We start from the raw sequence: 23,956 nt of genomic DNA on the forward strand, positions 1-23,956 counted from the left end.
CAACTCAAATATGTACTTTCCCCTTCTGCAGCACAATTCCAAATCCACACAGTACAGAAGTTGCTGCCATTTTACACATGGCATTGCCCCTGTTACCAGAGCCCTCTGTCCTTTATAGGCTTTATGTCCACTTCAGATGTACAAAGCATTTTGTATTTCATTTTGTACAAAGCAGATCAATACCCCACAAGCAGGAAAATACAGAGACCACCGTGCCTGGCCTGGTAATTTATGATGTAATAATTCGTCTTTTTTTCCTCCCCAGGAAGATGTTTGTCTCACAGGCAGTGCTGCAAAGGGACACCATTCACTGTTCTTACCCCATCCAGGGCAATTTACATTCCCTTTCTCCCCAAGCTTTATCAGCAGCTCATGCAGGGAACAAATGCCAAAATCCACACCCCAAGCACTGAGTAGGAATTTTCAAGAGAGAAATATTGCTGTGGCTTGAAAGCTGTTTTCTTGTTTTTGATGTTAACTTTCAAGATGTTACAACAGTCCAGAGCCGTGGCTGCAGCTGTGTTAGTGAGTGGATGGCAAAGCCAAGGCAGTGATGGTGCAAGGAGCAGGCAAAGAGGAGCAAGTAGAGGAATGGATTTCTGGAACAGGAACAGTTCTTATGGATCTTGGAAGTACTGTCAGTTTTTTTCCCCTCCGGGGGACACAAAGTCCATGGGAAGTTTAAAAGGTTGAAGCAAAATAGTGCTGTTTGCTCATCAATACAGGGAATATCAGATCTGCTCATCCCAACAATCAAAGCAAGCACACCAGGCTGAGAAGAGCACTTAGGAACTGAGTGTATTTAAATCATTATTAAAAAAAATTTAAAATCACTAATTGTGAGTCTACCACTTTCAGAACTATTTTACTGAGGATCAAGACCTAAAATGTTATGTCACCATCTCAGATGGCAGAAGTTTCTACAGCAAGTAACAATTAAGCAGCAGCCACACACAGCCTGTCGTTACTGGCAGTTTGGTTTGCTGTCTGCTGCAGTAGTAATCTGTCAACACACTCCTCAAAATCCCAGCCCTGCTCCTGGAATGGGTGCCAAATCCATCCCCTGGTGGGTACAGAGCACAGGAACAGCCTCCCCCACACCCTGTGCTCTAGAGTTTGCCAGTGCTATGTATGACAGTGCTCAACTCCCCTCCCCTGCTCCCAGCAGACTGAGGATCCCCCAGCACTGAGCACCTGCATCCCAGGGATTTACAGAGGTGCAGCAGCACATGGGGAGCAGGGGATTTATTCCAGATCTGCAGTTCCAGTTATCCCAAGCAGGAGCAGGGGATTCATCCCTCCTGACCACTTCAGGCTGGGCCTGAGGGAATTGGGCAAACTTCCTTCCCTGTCAGGTCTGCCTTCCCTCCTTCCCTTGGTGACCACACTGAGCTTCACATTAACTGAGCCTCAGGAGCAATAATTCCATAAGGGATTTATGGAATAAATAAGGGATAATTCCATAAGGGAAGCCCCTTCTTCTGCCCCACTCCTTCTGACCCTTGAGTGGCTCACCGAGCGCTTCAGAGGTGCCACACCTGCAGCCATCCTGCTCTGGAACTGAGCTGAGCCTTCCTTAAAACACACAGGGAGCTTTAGACAGAGTTTAGCTCTTGCCTCATTAGCGAGTTCAGCCGAGAGATTTGGGCTGCAAGACAGAAGCCTGGTTAGAGCAGGAACATGCCAAGTCCTGTCCAATTCCAATTGTACAGACGTGTTAGTTTTTTTGGAATATGGTGATTGCCTAAACAAGACTCCACTTCTTGTTAGTACAATAACTTTTATTTGACATCTACAAGATCATTATCTTGTAGTTTTTTGGACAGGTTTATACAATCTCAATTTTTCAATAGTGCAACCTGTGCAAGCAAGAAATGACAAACATTGTCCTTCACTTTCTTATAAACATCTACTATTATAGGCAAAACAAAACTTACCCATATTATAGATAAGTGACTATTCACATTTGTACATTACAATTTCTTTTAAACAGCTCCAGATAAACTCTACAATGTCTTACAACATATTAAACATAACAGAAACAGCACATACAGCGGAACCCTCAAGTGTTTCCCATTCTCTAATTTACAGCTCAAGTAAGGTTTCATCTTAAAAGTGACAAATTAAATTATGTTAATGAAGTAAAAAATATAAGATTGTATGCGAGATGGAAGTGAATTTGCACTTAAGTTTCCATAACCACCTCAGATTAAGGAAATGCTTCAATTTAAGGAAAACAGGCATCCAGCCATCTTTGCAGTACACATTAGGAATACCATTAATACATTAAAAATGAACTAATTTTAATTTAAGATGTTTATCACAAAAAGAACATGTTGTAGACTCAAATATATAACTCCCAGGAGAGAACCAGAAAAAATGCAACACCTGGGTATAAACACTATAAAAATGCAATAACCAATGCTGTACAACTAAGATTGTGTTTCTCTCTGAATTCCTGTCTCGTGTGTTTATGCCGTCCATGCCCGTTTCCAAAGACATGCACTGTCAAACAGAAACTGGGAAGGAACCTGAATGCATGATGTGCAACCTCTAGGTTTCATGCTTTTATAAACTCAAATTGAAGAGAAAAACCCAATATATATTTTCTATATATATACTCAATACATGCATTCGAGATCTCCCACAGCAATGGCATCGATGCACTGCGTTAAACCCTGAGCACTGTATGACAAGATAAAAATAAAGCCTGCTTGGGGATTTTCAAGCATTTTCAAACAAATTGTGGTTTGTAGCTTAAAAGGCCAAAAGTAAAAGCAAACAGGAAGCACTACAGAGAGCATAAGGAAAGACAGATGCACCACCATAAACAACTGCTGGCTTTCAGTTCTACCAACCTTTTTAGATCTCTTTATTCCCAAAGTATTTGAGACACAACTGAACTGAAAAAGTTATATTTCTTTGGAATCTGTCCCTGATTTTTATGCAAGTGATATGCTTTTACAGCCTTTTCCTCAAACACCAAAGTCAACACCTGTAGCTTGTCCTCTCATGCGTTGTTGAGGTTGGTGATGCTCTGGGGGTGGTGCTGCTGCCAGATCTGCTGCTGCTGCACTGCGAGCTGCTGCGACTGGTCGGACGTCGACAGGAGGTTCACAAGGGGCGACACACAATTTGCAGGAATGATCAAACCTGAGAACAGCAACACATCAATGGTTTCATAAAACACCATCAGTTGTGTTCGTTAAGAGCTCAGGCTGATGATGGCAACCTTTAATTTATGCAACATTCAATAATGACTGTTCTGATGTCAAGTCTAATCAGCACAGCCACGAGTCCTGCTCCTCAGTCCTTCACATCCTTTAGGTTGTGAAGCAAGAGAAAGAAGTTCTCATTTTGCCTGACAACAAAATTTATTCTCATGTTACCTGCTGTCATGAGAAGTCAGCTATTTTTGCTTTTCTAGTCTCACAGAAGTTACATCATCATGAAAGTTTAAGCATGGAAAAACCTACTTCCAACATCCTAGGAAAGTGGTACTAGAGGAGGAGCTGCCATGATATTGGCACATCCACAGCAAGTCCACATTTAACAAAACATTTGGAGAGTTTGGTTTCTGAGGACCCTGTTTTGAGGGCTCCACTATGAGGTTTAGTCAAGAGACAATCATCTTGAAGTCATTCTACACACTTTCAGTAGCTCAAAAACAACGAAAACAATTATTTCGAAGGCCTACTGTTAATTGCCAAAAGTGGGGGGAAAAGTGGAGCCATTATGATGTCAGAGAACCTTGGCTGGAGCAGGCTGTGCACAACATTTTTGCTGCAGTAAACCAAAGAACTGAGATTAAGTGCTCCAAAGCCCGGCTGAAAAAGAAACCTGCCTTTATTAACCTCCTCAATATACTGTATTCTAGATTTCTACAGCTGCACTTCTGCCCCTCCACAGCAGACAAACCTGCTCTCTTTTAAACACCTTTACCCAAACTCAGCCACGTGGCTGCCAGCACAGAGCCACTGAGCAGTCAGAGCCAACCCCTGCTCTAAGGGGCAGCAGAGGAGCAGCCCAGGCACCCACCTACGATCCTCTGCCCATCCTCTGTCCTCAGGCGCACGATTTGCATTTTGACGTTGGTGCCACTGACGGAGGCCAGCACTCCTTCCACCTTCGTCCACACGCTCAGCACGGAGCCACACAGCACGTAGTAGGTTCTGCAGCGCAGCCCCACCTCACAGACCAGCCCCAGGCCTGCCTTCTTGCAGTTGCCTCTCCTGCAGGCAGGGAGAAAAGCTTTCAAAACCATTCTGCAAACAAAAGGATCTCATTTCATTGACAATAAGACCTGTGGTTATTTAGTGTGCATTCAAAGTCGGGCAAGGACTGCGCACACACACACAAAGGGAAGGACATTTTGAGAACAGATGATGGTAAAGCTTTGGGAATGGCTGGCCTAGTTAAGCACCATCTACAAAATGCACAGACAGAGCTTTGAGTCAAAGATACCATCACTGAGGTCACCTGAGAGCCGAAGTACATTACAGGACACTGGTATCTGATCAGGGTACTTCAGAAGCTCCAATACTAATCTGAAACTTCTACCAGTTATGCAGTTACTCAGGAATTCAGCCACCAGCTGAGTTCAGCCACACAGGAGGCAGCAGAGGAGGAACAGCTGTTTCTGACATCCATCTCATCTCCAAACATTCCCCCAATAACATTTGAACTATCAGACTACAATAACAGAAGAGATGAAGACACTTCAAGCACAAGCTACTCCTGAGTCCCTCTGAGTGTAATTTATACATTAACACTCATCTTATGTATTGGGACTTCAGGGCAAGTGCAAAGCTCAATGTTTTCACTCATAAGTTGGGTCATTTGACTGGTCATGTGGCAACTTCCCTTACACAAGAAACACAAGGCTTTACGAGGGACAGAAGAAGAGCAGTTGATAAACCAGTCCAAAGTGAAATAGCAGAAGTTAAAGCACAAACACTGACCAGTAGGCATGGGTGCAGGTGTCTGCAGAGGAGTTGTACTGCTCCAGCCAGTGTGGCAGAGCATCCTCAGAAGGTACCTGCAAGAATCATCCAAAGTGGGAATGAAGTAAAACACATCAAAACTTACATAAAAGAAAACCAATTTGGTTGTTATCATGAGAAAGGAGGGAGCACCAGCATCAGGATGGTGTACAGAGGTACAGCATCCTACATTATAATAATTTGAAATTATCCATCGCAAAGGATGAGCAAAATGCTTAAACAGAGAAACCTCAGAGTTTTTTCAATAATCCACTTGATGAGAGTTTCCTTAAATTCTTGCAAATTCAACACATGCTAGACCCTAAGGAACCTCATTTTTTATTACCACACCACAGATAATTTATATTCAGAAAGGAATTCAGAAATGGATATAGGAATGCTAAAATCATGTAGACCTGCTAAAAAAGACCCAAATAAAAGCTCTGTTCTGGAGAAAGAAGCCTACTTTTTGACTCGTCAAAATTATACATAAATACAAAAAAAATAAAGCCCTTATAATTATTTTCAAACTTTTCTAAGTTAAAAAACAAGCACAACTTTAATGGTTACCTTCTTATATTTCTTTTTCAGGTCTGCACATGTTTCTAGTTTGAGTTGTTTCCCAGTATTTGGTCTGTATATCAAAAAAAGCTTCTTTTTAGGATTCACTTCTTTCACTAGAATTGCTGTTTTCTTGTTATTTCTTATCTGGAAAAAAAAAGACAAACCAAAAACTTCCTGAATTAACACATGATGAAATTATCTGCTGAAGTGATTCCACACTGTGCTCTTTACAGAGGAATAAGAGTGTGTAATAGTACAACCAAGGACAGTAATACCCCTCTAGAACACAGTAATCCACATGAACCTCACAGTGAAACTACAATTTCCTGGTGGAGGTTTAAATAAGAGCTATTAATTTGGGCCCATATTCCTATCAGGAAATATCCTGAGGAAATAAAAGGAAGAATTTAATACTCAGTGTTATAAAAACCTTAACATTAAAATTAATGTAAGACTCAATGTATTTTGCAGAACTGAACAAGTAAGTTTTTCAAACCCCAAAACCTCTGAACATAATGCAAGAGACAGAAGAATCTCACCTGTAGTGATAAATAAAATCCATCATCTGGACCTGTTTGTTCTGCCCAGATCTTTGTTGCCTCATCCCAAGACATTCCTCTCTCCACACTGATCTACAAGAGAGCAGTGCAGGGGTATTTGAGTGGGAACAACTTTCAAATAGTTACACACCTGGGGACTCAATACATTGTAAAAACTTACTGGCAAATGTTATTAGTTCCTACAGAGATGATAAAGGAATAAACTTACTGTGTACAGCTCTACATGTCCAGAGGTAGAATATCCAGGAGTTAAAAATTTCTTAACATCTGCCTTCCTCACCTTCTCATCCCCAGAGCCCAAATCTGAAAAGGAAAGCAGAGTTTTATTCTGTTGCTCTGTTCTCATTGAAGTTCAAGAGCATTGTGAAATGATTTACTCACCTAAGATGCCCATGTCATATCTTCCATTCTTTTTAGCATTTTGAATAACTGCATTTAACGTGTCAGAGAAGTACTGGAACAAAGCATTCTGCTGATGGACTTCCATGCCAAGAATTCGATTCAGAAATTTCCCTATATTGTTGTAATCTTAAAAAAGAGTAAGAAATACATGTATTAGGGCAAAGATTAACTTTGATAACCACAAGCCCTCAATCAGTATTCAAAGCCTTACAAATACCATTTAAATACAATCTTTCAGAAATGCAGAAAACATTAAGTTCTTCAAAAAGGTCACTTTTTAGATAGTTACAAATTCAGTTCTGCTGCTGGGAACCCACTGTTGTGACATAAGATGCTCCCAGGGACATTCTACAGATACACTGAACACCCAAGTACCTTTATCAAGGGTCAGTATTCCAGATCTGTCTTCTACATTTATCAAGCCTACACCAATCAATCCTTGACGAACATCTAGGAAAGAGAAAGAAGTTCAATCATAGCTGCTTTGCCATCTAAAAATAACCCAGTAAAGTAACAGCTTGTTGAGCTATAGGATCTGATTCCAAAGCCTCTGACACCCCTCACTTCCCATTATTGCAGTTTCTACCTAATACATCAATAACCAAGACACAGCTTTGCCTTCTGTCCCCGCAGGAAACCAATGGCACCATGCATGAGAACAGTTCCAAAAGGCAATGGGAAAATAAAGATAAAAATCTGTTTATAATACACTGGCCAGGCAGATACAGAACATTCCTCACACTGAGAGTTCACAGATCTGGTTTCAAGTGTGAACTTCAACATTCAAGCAACGTGCACAGACTCTCACTGGGCGTTTACTCCCATCTGTCTCAGCTGATCATTTTAAATTGTAACAATGTTTTACAGCTCTAGCAGTATTTCCAATTTCTGTGTAGTGGAGAAGGACCAAAAGGCAGCTATCACAGCCTTACCTTTGAAGAAGTCTCCAGGAAAATCAGGAGGAGGTGAGACCATTGGGGAGTCCAAGTTCACAATGGATTTCATAACAATCTCCAGAGCATTTCTGCCATACTGTGTAAAAAAGAAAGATGTTCTGTCAGTGCCATCCAGTGTTTGTGCCACAGCTCCAGGCACACATGGTTTAACAGGTATTTATAATTCACAATTAAAAGCTTTTCTGTGCAATAGCAAAGGGAATTGTTTATCACCTTTATGTAGTGCAGTTTATAACTGAAAACAGCCCAGTCTTAATTTTTAATTAGAACTGCCAAATTAATCTTTCATTGTGGCTTAAAGGACACACACCATTTACTAAAGACTTTGATTGTTTGCAAGAGCAGAAAAGTGATTTACACATGTGTGTTCCACACGGCTTCATAAACACAATTATGGGTTACAGAAAGAGGCCTGCCATCAGCAAGGGACAGAGTTAAAGGTAAGGGATGGAGAGGAACCTTCCTCAACAGGTCATCTGTGGAATAAGCACCACAGCATGAGTTACCCAACAGAAATAGAATTGTCACCTTGTTGTCAAAATTGAATCTGCTGAGGTCTCGAGTTTCTGTGGCCCGTCTGTCCCCGTGGGTTAGGGCTCCCTGTTAAGACACATCATTGTCATTAAATACAACTTTTAAGAAAAAGAAATCTAAGTTGTATTTTCTCAAAGGAAGGATCAGACCTCTTGAAACATCTTACCAAACTCTCCAGTCTTTTTGCAACTATAGATGCAAATCTTTGCTCTCCTGCCAGTTCAGAAATGAGGAACACATACTCTGGAGCAGTCACTTGGTTGGATCTATGAGTTCTTCCTGTATAATTAAGTAGAAGCACGTAAATTAGATAAATTCTATTTCACTGAATATTTTAAATAAAATGTGAACTGTGAAGAGCAGTGAAAAAAGGTAGAACTTAATCCTGCTTAAAATTAGTTTCTGCTGCAATACAGCAAACAGAAGGTACCACAGAGATACTCTAAAAATTGTGACAACTTCTAGAAAGACACTTCATATGTGAATGAAACTCCAAAGCTGCAGCCTAGGCTTGTTTGTGAGGTCTCTTTCAAAGCTTTCAAGACCATTAGCTACAACCACAGATAAAGCTGATTCTGTTCATGGGTACAAGAGACTGGAGGGGTCCTTAGGAGGATGCCTGCTCCATCTGATTCTCCACGTTAGCAGCAAGTTCAGTTATCATTCCTGAGTCTGCTGCTCAGGACACAGTGAGTGCTTTACCAAACTGCTGGATTGCTCTGTCCGCGCTCCACGGCAGCTCCAGGGTCATGTGGACCCTCCGCCTCTGGTTCTTGGCCCTGCGGTCTGCTTGCAGTGAGATACCAGAGCTGGCAGCCTCTGAGATGATGGCAATGTTCTATGATGGAGAAAAGAGCTCTTAGTTAGCAATAAATCCAAGATCAAGCTTCAGTTTCAAAAAAAAAAAAAGTATTGTTTTACAACTATTACCAAACATGGGTCTGGAATGATTTCACTGTTACTCACAAGGCAGGGGGAGGGCAGCAAAGGTGTGGCTTTCTATATCAGAGTTAGAAATGCTAATGAACTTTTCTGAGTAAAAAGAGGGGGTTTTGCTTTACTTTTCAACAACAACTCTCTGTGCAAACAAAGATTTGCCATCCCAGAGGGCAGATCTCCCTGACACTGGTCTGTACTCTGAAGGAAAAGGGGAGGGACACAGGTTTGCTCCAATAGCAAACACCAGAAAAGACAAAATATTGCTGCTAAGGCTGTACAGGGAAGAGGATCTAGCCATTCCAGTGCCTCAATCCATTTGCCTTGAAAGAATGTAAATGTTTGGACTGTGCACAAATCACTTACAGGAACCAGAGTTTTTACCCTCAAGTGTCACAAAGGACCACACAAGTTCCATCCACAGGGACATTTACTCCATTTGCCCTCTTGTGGCAGCACAGCCTAAGTGAACCACTAGGAAGGGCTTTCTCCCCCCACTTTTATCAGATGCAATTCTACCATTATTCAGGTCAGGATTTTCTTTCAGAGTGCAACATTAAGGGCAGAAGTCACCACTCCTCCAAGTGTGACTTCTCAATCCTTGTTAAGGTTAACAGGCCCCATCTTTTCCCTTCACCCCTCACTGTCAGTTTTCATACAGTGGTCTTCACCACTTCCCAATTTAATTATTTCCTCCTGGAAGGGGAGGTGCACAGTGACCCAGATCAACGAATCAAAGATATGAATCACAAATCTGCCTTGTAAACACATACTGTTTTACAAAACCAGCTTGAAGGTGCCAGCTTACAGTTTGGCACATGGGGCCTCAGAGGTCACCCAAACTACAGGCTGACCTTTAAACACACTGGTTTGAAAAACAAACCAGCAAAGCGCTTCTTAAATGGAACTTACTTACGCTACCTGCCAGTCACTGGTGAATAGCTTAGAGTTACTATGGCATCTGGCACATTTGTCTACAGTCTCTCTCTCAAAGATTACCTTATCTCCATCCATGAACCTCTGCTTCTCTGTGATGTTCAGGATTTCAACGGGCACATCGAGTTCAGAGCGTGACTCGTAGGAGATGCTGCCATCGTCGTTGCTCACCACTCTGCCTTTGCGGCCCGTCATCTTCCGAGGGAGGGAACACAACCTCAGGGGGGCAACGCCAAAACCACCCCAGCACCAAAAGCTCCAAGCAGCATTATTTATCCATGTACCCACATTAAAGTGCTCAGTAATTTACTCTGAGTGCAAAACTACTATTATCTGCTATGTGGAATGTGACAGAGCAAATCTGTGTAGAAATGATGTTGTATTATGCCACTGTTCATAAGGGATTTACCAGCAGCACTAAGAAAATAAGCTAAACAGACAGCTTAGGCTGCCACTGATTTTAACAGGGTCTTTTAAATCACACTGATGCTGCTACTTGATAAAAACAGGTAATTTAAAGACATTTTTCTGAAGTTCTTGAGAGATTAATTAATCAGGCTTTTCATCAACACATAAAGGTTCTTGATCTCCACTGCCTTGGAGGATGAGCTAAAGCTCCTGTCTGTTTAATACACACCAGCAGCAAATTGACTACAGCCAGTCAGAGAAACAGACCTCAGTAAAACAAAAGAAAATGGTGTGATTTACCCAGCCAGAAGCTATCAAATCTCAGAAATAATGTGTTCATCCACTCAGAGCTCCCCCTGTATCCTAACACAATATTCAAATTTCTCTTTCATTCAAGAGGCATCAGCAGAGTAACTTCTGCTCTCATTCCTGAGATCACTGTCTAAAACTGATAAACAACCTCTTTAAAAACATACTTTTTTTCTTTATATGTGATCACCAGCCTACCTCTGCAACATTTTCAGGACCACCCAGTTCATCTATAAGCTCATCCAGTGTATTAGGTGGAAGATCTTCAGCCAGCTTTTCCAGTTTATCCAGCAGTTCTTTTTTCATTTGTTGGGCCCTTTCAACAGCATCCTGACTCGTTACAAAGCTGCTGTTTGTGTTACTGTTTGCTGAAAGTTAAGACAGACTCTTTGAGATTTAGAATTTTATTGCCTAACTGCTAGGAAATGAATCAACATCAAAGAAAGCTGCTCTTACCAGACGTGTTGGTACTAGAAGTGGTGGTTCCAACAGTGGAAGTGAAGCAGCTGGGTCGTTTGGATCCCAGACCAGAGGCTAGTAAGGCACTTTGAATAGAATCTGGGTCTATGCTTTTCTTCTTTTTCTTTTCTTTATTTTTTTTATGCTCTTTTCTAATCAACCAGGGATCTGAAGTTAAATAAAAATTTCAAACATTTACTAAGCAGCCATCCATCCCTTTGAAACAAATACATTCTCATTGCATAAAGTGACTTACAAAAGTCTGAATTCCAGTGTACAAAAATCTAATTTCACATACTACTAATTCCACATCACTGGAACTAAACTACCTGCTTAGTAAACACTCATCTGTGGCTCCCTGGAATGTCTGGGAAGACCTTCTGCTTACTCTCTGCAAATACAGCCACTTTCTTGATGAAACACTTAACTGCCTTACCATCTTCATCATCTTCACTGGATTCATCTCTGAAAGGGTTGAAGTCATCATCGTCTCCAGAACTCAAAAATTTGGAGCTCTCATTGTCACTTTCTTCATTGTCTGAAGCATCAGACTCACTTTCACTCTCATCAGAGCTGCTCCCTGCAAGGCCACCTGTTTTGCGGGCTTTTTTGGCTTCTCTGCTTATTTCTTCACCTAATTCCATCATCCCACAAGAAAGAGAAGTTGGTTTAAACTTTGCAGTCTATACACTCTGAGGTCTGTTTTACCACACAAACTAGAAAAATATTCAACTTTTGAAAACAGAACCTTTTGAAAGAATCTAGGCTTTAAGCAAGACCTCTCTCCCAAGTTTTTAAGATTATCAGTTTGGGAAGAGGGTGGTATTAGGCTTCTCTTCATTGAGCCTCAAGATAAAGAAAGTTACTTGAGTGACTACTTCAGGAAGTGATCTGACTCAGACAAGGCATTTTGGGATATAGTTCCATAGCAGATCAACCCAATTTTGAGCAAAATTAATTAAAATTTACGGGTTATGTTGCTTATCAGAAATATAATATCTATTAATGGCAACCTCTAGCCTTAAGAGATCTGCAATACACTCTCTTTCAAGGACAACTGTACAGAAATTCCTTTTTTCCCCACACAAAGTTCACTCTCAGGCAGCTCAGAAGTTGCCATTTTCACTGTGGCATTAGTGTAGGAAGTCCAGCATTACCTTTTCGTTTCTTTACTTTGTTCTCCTTGCAAGGGCTGTCCCGGGGTGAATTGTTATTACTTTGAGCAGTCAAGTCAATTCCCAACAAGCTGAACAGCTTCTTCCTGTCAGGAGCTGGAAAGTGCTTCTCAATAAGAGACTGGAATACTCCTCTGTTTAAGAAAAAAGGGTTGCTCAGTGGAATTTGCATTTATTCAAAGTACAAACCTGTAACATTGAACAGCTTCTTTGACGTCTCTGAAGAATGACTCCTTGTGAGTGCAGTTGGGCACTCTCTGTATTATCACTCACATTACTGTATTTGTCACTTGCTTAAAAGTAGGACACATCTCTTTTACAGCACTGTTACAACCTGTTAAATTTGGTTTTTGGTAACAAGTGGCATTGCTACTGACATTTTTTTATTGCCCAATTCAAGTAAAATATTAAGTTAATAAATTAAGATTTTTCAGCAAGGCAGCCTTGGGATTGGCTCTGGTCCCTCTGATCAAAGAGGAAGTCATGGTCTGTAACTTGCTCTGGTATAAATGCAGCACACACTTGGCAGGTCTCCCCATCCTCCCAGTTTGAGAACAGTATGAGCTGTTCACACCTTAAAACATCAGTCTGGAATGCCAGGAGAACCAGGAGACAATCAGGGCCTCACCTGAGCAGCGCTGCCAGATTTTAGGTACAGGCAGCTTCAATAAAGAACATCACTATTAAAGGACTCCCAACCTTCTGTGCACTGATGCACATTTGACACACAGAAGGGCAAATGACTACACACACTAAGCTGGATGAAAGTTAGTTTTGTAAAGTACAGTTTTAAAATTCAGTCTTACTTTGCTGTAGAAACAAAGTCATTCAGTTCCCCACCACCTTCCTCCAAAGCTTCCAATGTTCTTGCTTCTCCTGTCGACTGCAGGCCAATGACAACACACTGAAGGACAAATGAATACCAGACACTGTCACTATGACTGAGCTGTAAGTTTATTTGGCCTGAATTTCCGCTCATTAGATACCATGAAGTACAAAAGCATGCTCCTACTATGGCTGAAAATATTTGTATTATATATATATAAATTTAATTTAATAGCTTTACATTTAAGACAAATCGATTAAAAATTAGTCTTGATCAACTTACTTTGCCATTCTTGATTTCTTCCCGAGCCAGCTGCACCACCCTCTTCACCTTTGAGGCTATGCAAAGATATTTGAAAAACCTCTGGTGAGCTGACCAGAACTGACCCCACATGGATTTCTTCATGCGCTGCTCGGCATCGATGAGATCGGCCGCTTGCTGAAACCTCTCTCGAGCACTGACCCACTGAACAAGAAAAGGAGCATTCAAATTTCCACCAACTCCACCCTCTCAGAACTCAACAGAGAAAGCAAATTTAAAAAGGGGTTCTTACCAGTTTGACAGATTTATTGTACATTTTAACATATTCCTGTGAGAGCAGAACTTCGTCGATTTTGAAAGTTACACCTGAAAAACTCAACTGTCTGGCTATGTACATTCCTCTCAGCTTCATATCCATAGCAACTATTTCCATGGCACCAACACCTCTACAATAAAGGAACAATTTAAGTCCACATTAGAATTTTCAAGAGCAAGGATTTGTTAAAAAAAAGCCTCAAAACACAACCCCAAGTACATTAGAAAAAAAACAGCTTATAAATCTGGAGGAATATGTTTTTGAAATAATTTGAAATTTAGTCTTTACTATAAAATTTACAGAAAACTGTATGCCCGCTTTGTAAATGTTAAGTGGATCCAAGAGGTAAAACTCAGTTACTTTTTTCCCAAATTACCTAGGATGGATTAGGAGACAGTTAACTTATAAATTTGAACTGGATAACAAGGTTGGTCCAAATATCAGCAAATTCTTGCATTCTAATTTTATAAACTGCTAATGATTTGAAATAATACAAACCATTTTAAGTTATTCAGATTTATGCTGACATGAAAATTATTTAATTAGTAAGTAACTTCAGTTCTCTTCAACAGCAACACACCTTGAGAGCACAGAAGTCACCTGCAAAACAGCTGACTGCTACTCACAGGCTTGGGGCTCTAACTTCATTATTATTTCTTTGATATGCACCCAGTAATGAAGAGAGGCTACACTTGCAAAGTCCAGAAAAACCACACATCATGTAGATGGTAAACAAGATGTATCCTAAACCCTATTGTGGCATTCGGAAGTGTTCAAAATTCTTTTTGAGTAGGCAAAGCAAGATGCTCACCCACCACAGAATGCGGCAGAGGCCTTTTCTCCTGACCCCTCGCATTCAGTATTATTAGTATGTTCTGAAACACCAAGTACCTTGTAACAGCACAAAGAATTTCCCTGAACCGGGTTCTTATGCCAACAAGCACAAGATTTCCTCCTGTTAAATTGCCTAAGATGAATGCATAAACATTAGAGGCCTTCTACAAATAGGGAGCCATTAACTACACAGCATACTCACTACAATACAGGATGTTTTCATGGGGAGCAGCAAAGTATTTTGCTTTCCTAACACCCACATTTTCGAGAGGCCTCTTTTCCCAGAAAGCTTTTAAAGCTCTCAAAATTTTCTGTGAACAAAGGAAATATCTTATTTTTCACCACTTATGATAAATAACATTTCTGATAGATTTAGAAGCCACAGTTTTTAGTGTGACAGGACATGCTTGTAAAGGACTAGAGAGTGAAGACAAGGAACTGCGAGTACAGTCAGCCACAACCCTGTGCATTCTGCTGTAGGTCTTTGAAACTTTACCTTCTTTCAACAGCCTGAATAAAATCACTGAATTCCCTAAATGGAGTTCCTTCACCCCATATTCCAAGACGGTTCATATATGCCATGTTTCTTGGCTCAGATGCACCTAAAAAGAGAAACATAAATCTGTACCAGTGCCAGCAAAACCATCCAGAAACATTTAATACAAACCCAGCAGTACATACCTGTGGCACTGGCATAAACAACCCTGGCTTTTGGAAGTTTATTTTGAAGTTCCAATACAGCCAGACCTGTTTTTGTTGGTTTCGATGAACCAACAGGACACAGATTCTTTGCTTTATGACACTCGTCAAACACGATCTGAACCGTAATTAAGGAAAAGCTTTGTCCCACTAATGCATAGAATGAGGAGCTAGAACAGAAGGCAAGAAAATCTACTACTTACAATAGGGGACAGGTGGAAATTGTAAACTCCAGAACTGGTCATTTTAACTAAAAACCTTGGAAAAATATTTAGATAATAAATTGCCACACTAGAGTTCTTGAAAATGCTGGTGATACTCCAAATATGTATTTAAATAAATCCATAAAAATATTAATGTAAACTTAGAGTTCTGAAAGACAATTGTTTAATTTTATAGGTTTGATATAGAAAAAAACCAAACTTCACTCTTGTAGCAGAGCTGAGTAGCAACAAGTTGATGGTAATATGTTTGGCACAAAGTTTATAAAACTGTAAGTGTAATGTCAGAGCATGCACACAACTGATTGCCATTATAAAAAAAGAATATCTAAAAATCTTTAAAGATATAAGTTTAAATAGCAATTTCATTATAATCAAATGAATTCCAGAAAAAGGATACAACTCCATCAAAGTCTTCACCACACCAGTGAAGAAGCTGCTTTAATCTGGTTTTGTATTTACCACCAGACTGACTTTCCCCAATAAGGGAAGAATAGGTAGCAAAGATGACACCTTTCTTCACACTTCCATTATGTTTGGAAGAAATCTTCCCATACTTGAACTGCAATAAATAGAAATTAGAGAAATTAATCAAGAGAGACCCCTCCTCAATCCCACCTACCAGATGATGAAGGGATGCTGGTGGTCTCAAACTGAAAGGTGTGAACACTTGGAGCCACCCATAACCCCACACCATGATCAGGGCACAGCTGATAGCAATGTGGTTAAGGGGTTATACAGGGCCGTACTCAAACACAGATTTAAGGAAGACCAAATCTGAGGTTTCAAAAGCTTAGCAACAACATTCTTCAGCTACATGGTTTCCTTAGTTTAAATACAATTGAGATTTTAGTTTCAGTGTATCCCTTTAAGAGCCAATACCATGAGTGTACTTACAGCTGCTACCATAAATGAGGATTTCTAAAGCCTTATTTTGGAAATCAAGAATTCACAAAGCAAAAATACCAACTTAAACCAAACTTTTAAGTTCAGTGAATTCAACCAGCAATCACACTTTATGATTTAAGCAGCTAATCCAGAGCAGAGGCAGTGTCTCCAAAAATAACTGCACACACCACTGCTGCTTTAATAAATCACTGAGCAGGTCCATTATTCAAGTATTACACACAAAAAGCATTATATATAAAATGTGCACTGAGAGATAGAAAGTAAAAAATTCAAATGCTACAAAGCTTTAAGGATGTAAAGAATATTTCGATTCCTAGAAAATATTCTACTAGTCGTGTCAGTAGTGGCTTGAAGCGCATTTTTTTTAAAAAGCACACATGCTAAGACTTTATCCTACAAGGGGCCTATTTACATGATTAACTTAAAGCTCTGTGTGGTTCTTTGTAAGATTTAGGCCTGTCAAACAAGACCTAGACAGCAAATTTATTGAAATTAGTACATTCTTGCTCTTAAAACAGTCAACATGCACAACTCATCACACAAGCGTACCTAAAGGTTTGCCTCAACTGTACATAGTAAAAAGTTTCCACACCTTGTTTAATGAATGCACCAATATGTTTTTTGCTCCAATATCTCTCAAATCTCTCTCAGCATCGTATTTCAGATCATTTGACACGCTAAACCTGAAGATACAAAACAAAGCACATTCTGTAAGTCACAGCAGGTCAAAGGCAGCCAGTTGCTAGAACATTTGTCAGAAGACAGATGACCCTGAATTTAAGTCATAGAGTCACTGGAGTGTCTGCTCTAACAAATCCTGACACACTTACCAGACTGCTCTTTTTCTGCCTAACAAGTAATTTTCATAGATTATTCCAGCTATGGTCCTTCCTTTTCCTACACCAGCACCATCACCTATCAAGAATCCAGCTCTGTCTCCATTGGGCAGGAATGTTTCATGTTGCTGTAGGAGAAAGAACAAAAAACTTGTACCCATTCTCCAGAACACATCACAGGGGATTGTCAGAAAAGAGCAAACATAAGAAACATCCTATTGGAGGAGACCAGTGGTCCAAGCAAACTCCTGGAAGCAGGATGAGGGGATTTTATTTAGGGAGAGCACAGCACCCCTAACTGCATTGTGTGATCCATTCTCCCCTTTCTTGCCTCAGCAACCAGAACTGCTCTAAACATCTGTCCAATATTTTGTGCCTTTTCCTAACCCACTGATAGGCTCCTGTACAGCCTTTTGTAGCAGCAAGACCCAGACATTCACAGCCTGTGGAATGCAGTATTCTCAATCTACTCATTTTAAACCAATCTCCTGTCAGTGTCACCAATTTCTTCTTTGCTTTTGGTTTTGTGTATCACTCACTTCTTCATGATCTTAACCCCGATTTCATTCCCATTCCTTTCTCTCCCTGCCAGTCCCAGGTGCCCCAGCTGTGTCAGTCTCTTTTCATGAGGTAACTTCTCCCTCCTGTGACCATTTTAGTTGTCCCCTAACTCCACTGCCTCCTTCCCCAGCACACAGAGTGCTGCACACACATCTGGGGTGGGAACACTGAAGTTTAACCCAGCAGCAAAATAACACCCAGTGCTGTTCTGTATTCCTTCCCATGGATGTCAAAGAGGGCTGGCTTTCTCAGCCTGCTGCTGCTGCAGCCATTAAATTACTTCAGAGAAATAAAAATGACTAACATGTTCTAAGACAGTTAAAAGATCATGGAAGTGGTTTAGAGGAAATTTTCCTGGGTGTATTACCTCACATTTATCTCAGCTGAAGCTCACCTGCCATCTTCTAATGCAACTCAAACCTTTAAGCTCTTATTATTTTATCTCCTTGTAAAACTGACATAGCTGCACTTGTCAGATTTTAGTTTTTCTTCTTAAATTCTCTGTTAGCTTTTAAGCTGTGCTGATGTCTGGCATACCTGGGCTGCATAAGTGATTGCTTCCAGCTGCAAAGCTGACAACCAGCCACTGTCAATTGTTTCCTCTGATATTGATGTCTGGTACCACACATCAGGAGGAGTCACACTGGATAAGGAGCTGGTTTCCACTACTGGGTCAGGATGACGTAGACCAATTTTTACTGGTGGAGAAAGAAGGGGAAGGAAGGCAGAAGATGAAAACAAAATACAGAGTTCTGTTCCTGCAGCACAAGTTAATATATTTACCCAAACAACTTACAATTGTGATTGCAAAGGCTGAACTCAACAACGAGTATGCATCATTGCAACAATCTGTCAAGTGTTAAACTGCACTGCATATGAAGGAACACATTAATCTGAATTTATAACTGCAATCCTAACTTTCTCTTCTCACCACCTTCCAACAATTTTTATGTGATTAGATAAAATTCACTTTACAGAAAATTAAAGTATTTGTGTACTTGACTTGTTTGAGAAAAACCAGTCTGAACCTTGTTTTCCCAAAAAGGCCAGAAGCAGCCTCAGGATGCCAGAATCACAAAAGCAACATTCTTCTCACTATTTATATAGTGCCATTTTTAAGCAGAATGAGAGGAGAAAAGATTTAGAACAGACGTGGTTTAATTGCTGACAGATCTCGTCAGTAACAATAAAAATTAACCATTTAGCTACAAACTCCCTGCAGAAAGCCTTGTTTTTACAGCAGGTCACTGAATTTAGCAAACAAGATAACAGCTTGTTGTCAATGGGTACAACAAAGAAAAGAGACAAAAGAGGAGATGGCAATTAACAGCAGTAAAAGATTCACTCAAAACCAAGCAAGAGCCAGTTCTAAGTAGTCAGCCAGGAACAATGCAGGAAGAATGCACTTAGGGTGATTTCACACCAGAAGACTCAAACTAGATTCCTAAGCATAGCAGTGAGCACTGAATCCCTTTACAAAATTTCCTCTGCTGAGGCACAAGGCATCTTAACAGAAGTAAAAAAACAAGTCTGATTTTAGTTCATCAGTCACATCTGTAAAACAAATACTGCTCAATGATACTGAAGAACTCCTCTTTAAAAATCCACTTATCTCCCAAATCTAAGCATTACAGAAGATAAATTTCCTAGGAAAACCCACAACGCATTCAGGTCCTGTTAACTTCAGACAGTATCTATTTCTGTGTTAGTAATTACACGAGAATAAATAAATGAACTCTCAAAACATTCAGGCTTTTGATGTAACAGAAGATCAGGTCATACATTTTATTGGCATATATTCAGCGTAGGTCTCTGCATGGCCCATTTCTTCTTCATCTTCTTCCTCAGGTTCCTCCTCTTCTTTTACTGCTGGCACTTTCTAGAATTGAGAAATATTTGTGTTAGTCAAACAGCACATTGTTAATATTCCATCTCCTGGAAATTAACATGAGAAAGGAAATGAGGACAAACTTGCACTTCAATGTTTTCACACATGTAGGGAACAAACCAGTGAATCGCTGGGAAACTATACACAAATGTAGATTTCTTACACTCTGAACAACCCTCTAAAGACACTAAGTCAGAGAACTTCCTCTTCTTTGCAAGGAGATCGAGCAATCCAAACTCACATAAGCAGAATTAAAAAGAAATTCTTCTTACTGCATATTAAAACAAAACTATAACTTAAAGGAAATTGCCTTGAAAACAGGACAGCCCTAAGTACTCCCCTGGAGTCTCCTGCAGTTTCACATTCATGACACCATTTCACACCTTTAGAGTTAAACAGTCAGTTCTGTCCAGTATTCTCTGAAACCTGACAGTTACCCATTCACTGTGACCCTGACCAATGTAAATATATAAATATTTGTAAAGCACTCAACAGATGAAAAATCAAACATCATCCACAACTACTGATGTTTAATATAAAAGAAGTGATCTGAAAAACCCCTTCTGTATGGCAGTCACTGAGGAGCACAGTTCTTCCCAAAACATCAGCCTGAGTGTAGCTATCAGTGAAGATGCCAAAACTCCAATGTTTATGGCATCAGAATGTAATTTTATTACATTTAGAAAATTGAATGATATTCAATTTACATCTTCAATTTAACTGCCAGAAGCACAGCCATGCTAGGGGGATGTCTTTCAGTTTCCTCACTGCTAGCAATTTTAAAAGAAAAGGTTTTAACCCAGAGGAAATGCTATGCTTATCACCTTTAATCAGAGCCACACCCTTCTTGGCCCACACCAGCTTCTGCTAAGGACAGTAATTTCTTGAAATTGTCATTTACTATGTAAGCTCAGCACAGCTGTTAACTTCACTCATCTAACTAAGTTTCATCTTGTGGAGCAACTGACCTTTTGAACAAACAGATGCACTTGGCAGTTCCACCACACACAAGACAAGTATGAGTAACTCCTGAAACTGGCCACAACTGTTTATGGCCAGCAACACACTGGTTTGGCAAATGAATCATTTGTGCCACTTACCACAGTCGGTGAAAAACTTCTCATTTTAATGTCATTTATCCATATTCTTGCTACCTCTTTTGTGGAAGCCTCCTTCTTCACTGCACCATTGCTTAGGTCAGCTGCAAAAGAAAAGCTGTGGTTTACAGAATTCCCTCCAAACATCAACACAGATTAACATGCTGCTCTATTAATGAGCTGAAAGAGAAGTTTAAAGTATCCAGGAGCACAATGATACTTCAAGAACAAATTTGTAACAGGATCCTTTAAGAAGACCATTTATTAACCTTTCTGTCTTCAGTCACAATTGCAAGGAACTAGGAATAGAGCTCAGTACACAACTAAAATAATTTGCATAAGGATGGATGCAAAATATTGAAAGCAGCTGTCAAGCTTCCATCATATCAATGCATGTAATAAACTCAGCATAATTGCCCCTAAAAACAATTAGGGCACTTGCACAAATAAATGTTTTCCTCAAAGGCACTACATAATTTAACTTCTTAATATTTTCCCATCTAGAACTCCTGCTGCCTGAATTATATGAAAAAACCATTTTCCTTTCAAGAGCTTCTCTTTTCTACAAGTATTTGTCATTTTTTTTAATGAACACAAGAAAAGATCCAGTGACACGGGAATACAAATAAGATTAGGAACAGAGTTCTAGAAGTTGCAGGTCTCCTTTTCACTGTACACAGAATGTACAGATTGCACTGTTTTCTGCAGCTGTGCCACTCTAACAGTTACTGTGTGCTAGTGTCACCTATTCTGTGCTTCTCTGAATTGTCACTTGGTTTAGTAGGACTGACTTATCCCCTTCTGCTTTCTCCCCTCCTCTTCCTCACTTCCTTTACTCCCTGCCTCAAACTTCAGTTCATGTCTCAACTTGGGTTTTGGCAACCACTCCCTAAGAGAAAGCAATGACACAACGAGGGACATTCTGCTTTTTGTTTCAGTTCTAACTGACAGCTCCTGCACTGCACTCTCTCTGCACACAGAAAAATAGGTTATGCCAACCACACCTATAAAATCAGCAAAGCTTGCTTCAGAGACAATGAAAATAACAGAAATCCAGAAAATGCCTGTGTATCTCTCAGGAAAAAAAGCAGCACTGAAGATATTTTCTAACTGAACTAGTCTGATCTTAACATGCTAAAATCAGAACAACTTGAAAGAGTTAGTTACACACACGTGCAGCTTTTTCCTTATACAAGTTGACCACATGTTAGAAATAACATACAAGGAAATATTATGGAAGAAATCACAAAATGAAGATTTGGAGTGTGATAACAAAGGACTTGTGGCATTTAACTTACTGCAGCATTTCAGAAGTAACATGAAAGTAAACAGCAAGTTTTTAGGACTTAATTTCTTAAACAATAGATCTGATGCCTCCAATGAAACAAAGGGACAGATTTTCCTTTTGCAGGAGACAATTCACACAAACACCTTATGTGCTACAAATCTAGTTTGGAAGATGCTAAATAGGAAATAGTACTAGTTTGTTGTAGTTCCAAGATACACTAGAACAGGAACTGGTGGAGACTCCAGTAACACAGCTAACGGACTTCAGTAAAGTTCACAAAATGATTTTACCAACTTTGCAGCTGCAATCTGTCATTTTCTTCGTCCCATGCCGTAAATCAAGAGTTTAATTTTTTAGCTCTGTTATTTAATACTTCTTCACCCTGGATTCTAACATTACTACAGTTAGAATGAAATTCAGCAGGTTTCCTGAACCACTTCATTTTACCAAGATATTGTACTAATCAATGAAAATCCACGACGTGCAAAGATCTTTGTTATTTCACTATTTAAATAAATACTGTAATTACAAAGGAAGCAAACTCACTTGCTGCTGTTGCTACTGGTTGGGCAATATTAGGAGGTGGCTTCAATTTCATGAGTTCATTAAGACTATTGTTCTTGAGCAGATCTTTCAGCTGAATCTGGTCCTTGGAAGGTGCAGTGGTCAAGGCATTGCGAACTGCTGGTGCTGCCACCGAGGGCCGGGTGGTTGTGCTGGTCTGGATGATCTTTGCTACAGTGATCGTCTGCCTTGAGGTCGTGACAGGTGTTGTTTTTGTCACCACTATGGTCGTCCCCAGAGTTGGAAGCTGATTTATTTGATTCAGCACAAAGGTTGTGGTGGATGGTGGTTGCTGGCAACAAAGAAGCAGGGAAATTTTCAGAAAATAGTCAAAAAGAAAGAGCAAACTTTATTAGACTTCAGTTAGCACACAGGATACACCAGTTTTTAGAAGACACTTTCTGTCTTCAAATAAGATGCTGAACGTACCAGAGTAATTATCTTGTGCTGTAACAGTATCTCTCAATACACTGTACATATTTCAGAAGGGTTTTTTTTTAGATTTTAAGGTAAAGAAAAATAAAATTCATCACCCAGGTCAATATACGACCACTACAGTTTCCTTCATATCTGATAAAGCCAGTCCAACCCACTGCTGGCCAAGGTGTGGCCAGTCAGTGTCACGGGCAGTGCCTATGAGATGGTATTTGTTTAACAATAGCCAAAAACTGCTACACCATCAGCAGCTGGGATGGAGGAGGGAGAATATGTGAGAAAACCCTGCAGACACCAAGGTCAGTGAAGGAAGGGGAGGAGGCACCCCAGGTGTGGAGCAGGGACTCCCCTGCAGCCCTTGGAGGACCATGGATACCAGGAATGAAGCTGAGCCCAGGACAAAGGAAGGAGTGGGGAGAAGGTATTTTTAGATTTGTTCTTCTCATTTTCCTCCTCCATTGTTAACTGGCAATGAATTAATTTCCTTGAGTTGAGTCTGGTTTGCCCATGACAAATTGCTGATCTCCCTGTCCTTATCTCAACCCATGAGCCTTTCACCATGGTTTTTCAGCCTTTGTGCCCTGAGGTGGAGGAGTGATAAAGCAGCTTTGTGGGCACCTGGTGCCCAGCCCAAGCTGAGCCCCCTCCCCACCCAAAGCCTGGAGCAGCAGCTCAGTTCTTACCCGAACATTTAACAAGGCTGGAGTGGAGACAGTCTCTGGTTCTTGTTTCACAGCAGCTGCAGCCTCAGTGTCCAGGCCCAGCTCCAAGGCGCTGAGCGGCACCGACTGCACAGGGAAGGAAGCAAACAAGGCAGCAGGAATAAAACCTTCAGGCTTTTGTTCCCAGGCTGTGCCTGAAGTGGCTACACTCTGGCAGAGTGAAGGCCATCATGGAGCTTAAACATGGTGCTTCCTTACACTTTTCATGCATTTTACTGCAGAGCAGCTAGACCCCAATGACATGAGAGCTCTCCATGGATACCTGACATTATGTCCCC

General features: G+C 40.4%; 1 protein-coding gene across 2 annotated transcripts in view; it reads right to left on the bottom strand.

The window, feature by feature from the left end:
• Positions 1–1,760: 1,760 nt before the first annotated feature.
• SBNO1 (strawberry notch homolog 1) overlaps positions 1,761–23,956 on the bottom strand; it is a 28,969-nt gene continuing 6,773 nt past the window's right edge. For both annotated transcript variants that reach the window (XM_030958640.1, XM_030958641.1), the window contains exons 3-32: positions 23,640–23,744; positions 22,504–22,813; positions 20,673–20,773; positions 19,467–19,563; positions 18,222–18,382; positions 17,118–17,251; positions 16,880–16,970; positions 15,779–15,940; positions 15,140–15,275; positions 14,955–15,060; positions 13,601–13,754; positions 13,330–13,512; positions 13,028–13,125; positions 12,204–12,355; positions 11,483–11,680; positions 11,044–11,214; positions 10,786–10,955; positions 9,934–10,065; positions 8,701–8,836; positions 8,165–8,277; positions 7,993–8,064; positions 7,441–7,540; positions 6,884–6,958; positions 6,488–6,634; positions 6,315–6,409; positions 6,086–6,178; positions 5,553–5,690; positions 4,962–5,038; positions 4,039–4,232; positions 1,761–3,153 (exon numbers count right to left, since the gene is read on the bottom strand). In XM_030958640.1, coding sequence (XP_030814500.1) covers positions 3,011–3,153; positions 4,039–4,232; positions 4,962–5,038; positions 5,553–5,690; positions 6,086–6,178; positions 6,315–6,409; positions 6,488–6,634; positions 6,884–6,958; positions 7,441–7,540; positions 7,993–8,064; positions 8,165–8,277; positions 8,701–8,836; positions 9,934–10,065; positions 10,786–10,955; positions 11,044–11,214; positions 11,483–11,680; positions 12,204–12,355; positions 13,028–13,125; positions 13,330–13,512; positions 13,601–13,754; positions 14,955–15,060; positions 15,140–15,275; positions 15,779–15,940; positions 16,880–16,970; positions 17,118–17,251; positions 18,222–18,382; positions 19,467–19,563; positions 20,673–20,773; positions 22,504–22,813; positions 23,640–23,744 — 4,044 coding nt within the window. In that variant the 3' untranslated portion in view covers positions 1,761–3,010. The remainder of the gene's footprint in view (positions 3,154–4,038; positions 4,233–4,961; positions 5,039–5,552; positions 5,691–6,085; positions 6,179–6,314; positions 6,410–6,487; positions 6,635–6,883; positions 6,959–7,440; positions 7,541–7,992; positions 8,065–8,164; positions 8,278–8,700; positions 8,837–9,933; positions 10,066–10,785; positions 10,956–11,043; positions 11,215–11,482; positions 11,681–12,203; positions 12,356–13,027; positions 13,126–13,329; positions 13,513–13,600; positions 13,755–14,954; positions 15,061–15,139; positions 15,276–15,778; positions 15,941–16,879; positions 16,971–17,117; positions 17,252–18,221; positions 18,383–19,466; positions 19,564–20,672; positions 20,774–22,503; positions 22,814–23,639; positions 23,745–23,956) is intronic.

This window comes from Camarhynchus parvulus, chromosome 15 (assembly GCF_901933205.1).
Source record: "Camarhynchus parvulus chromosome 15, STF_HiC, whole genome shotgun sequence".
Lineage (NCBI taxonomy): Eukaryota > Metazoa > Chordata > Aves > Passeriformes > Thraupidae > Camarhynchus > Camarhynchus parvulus.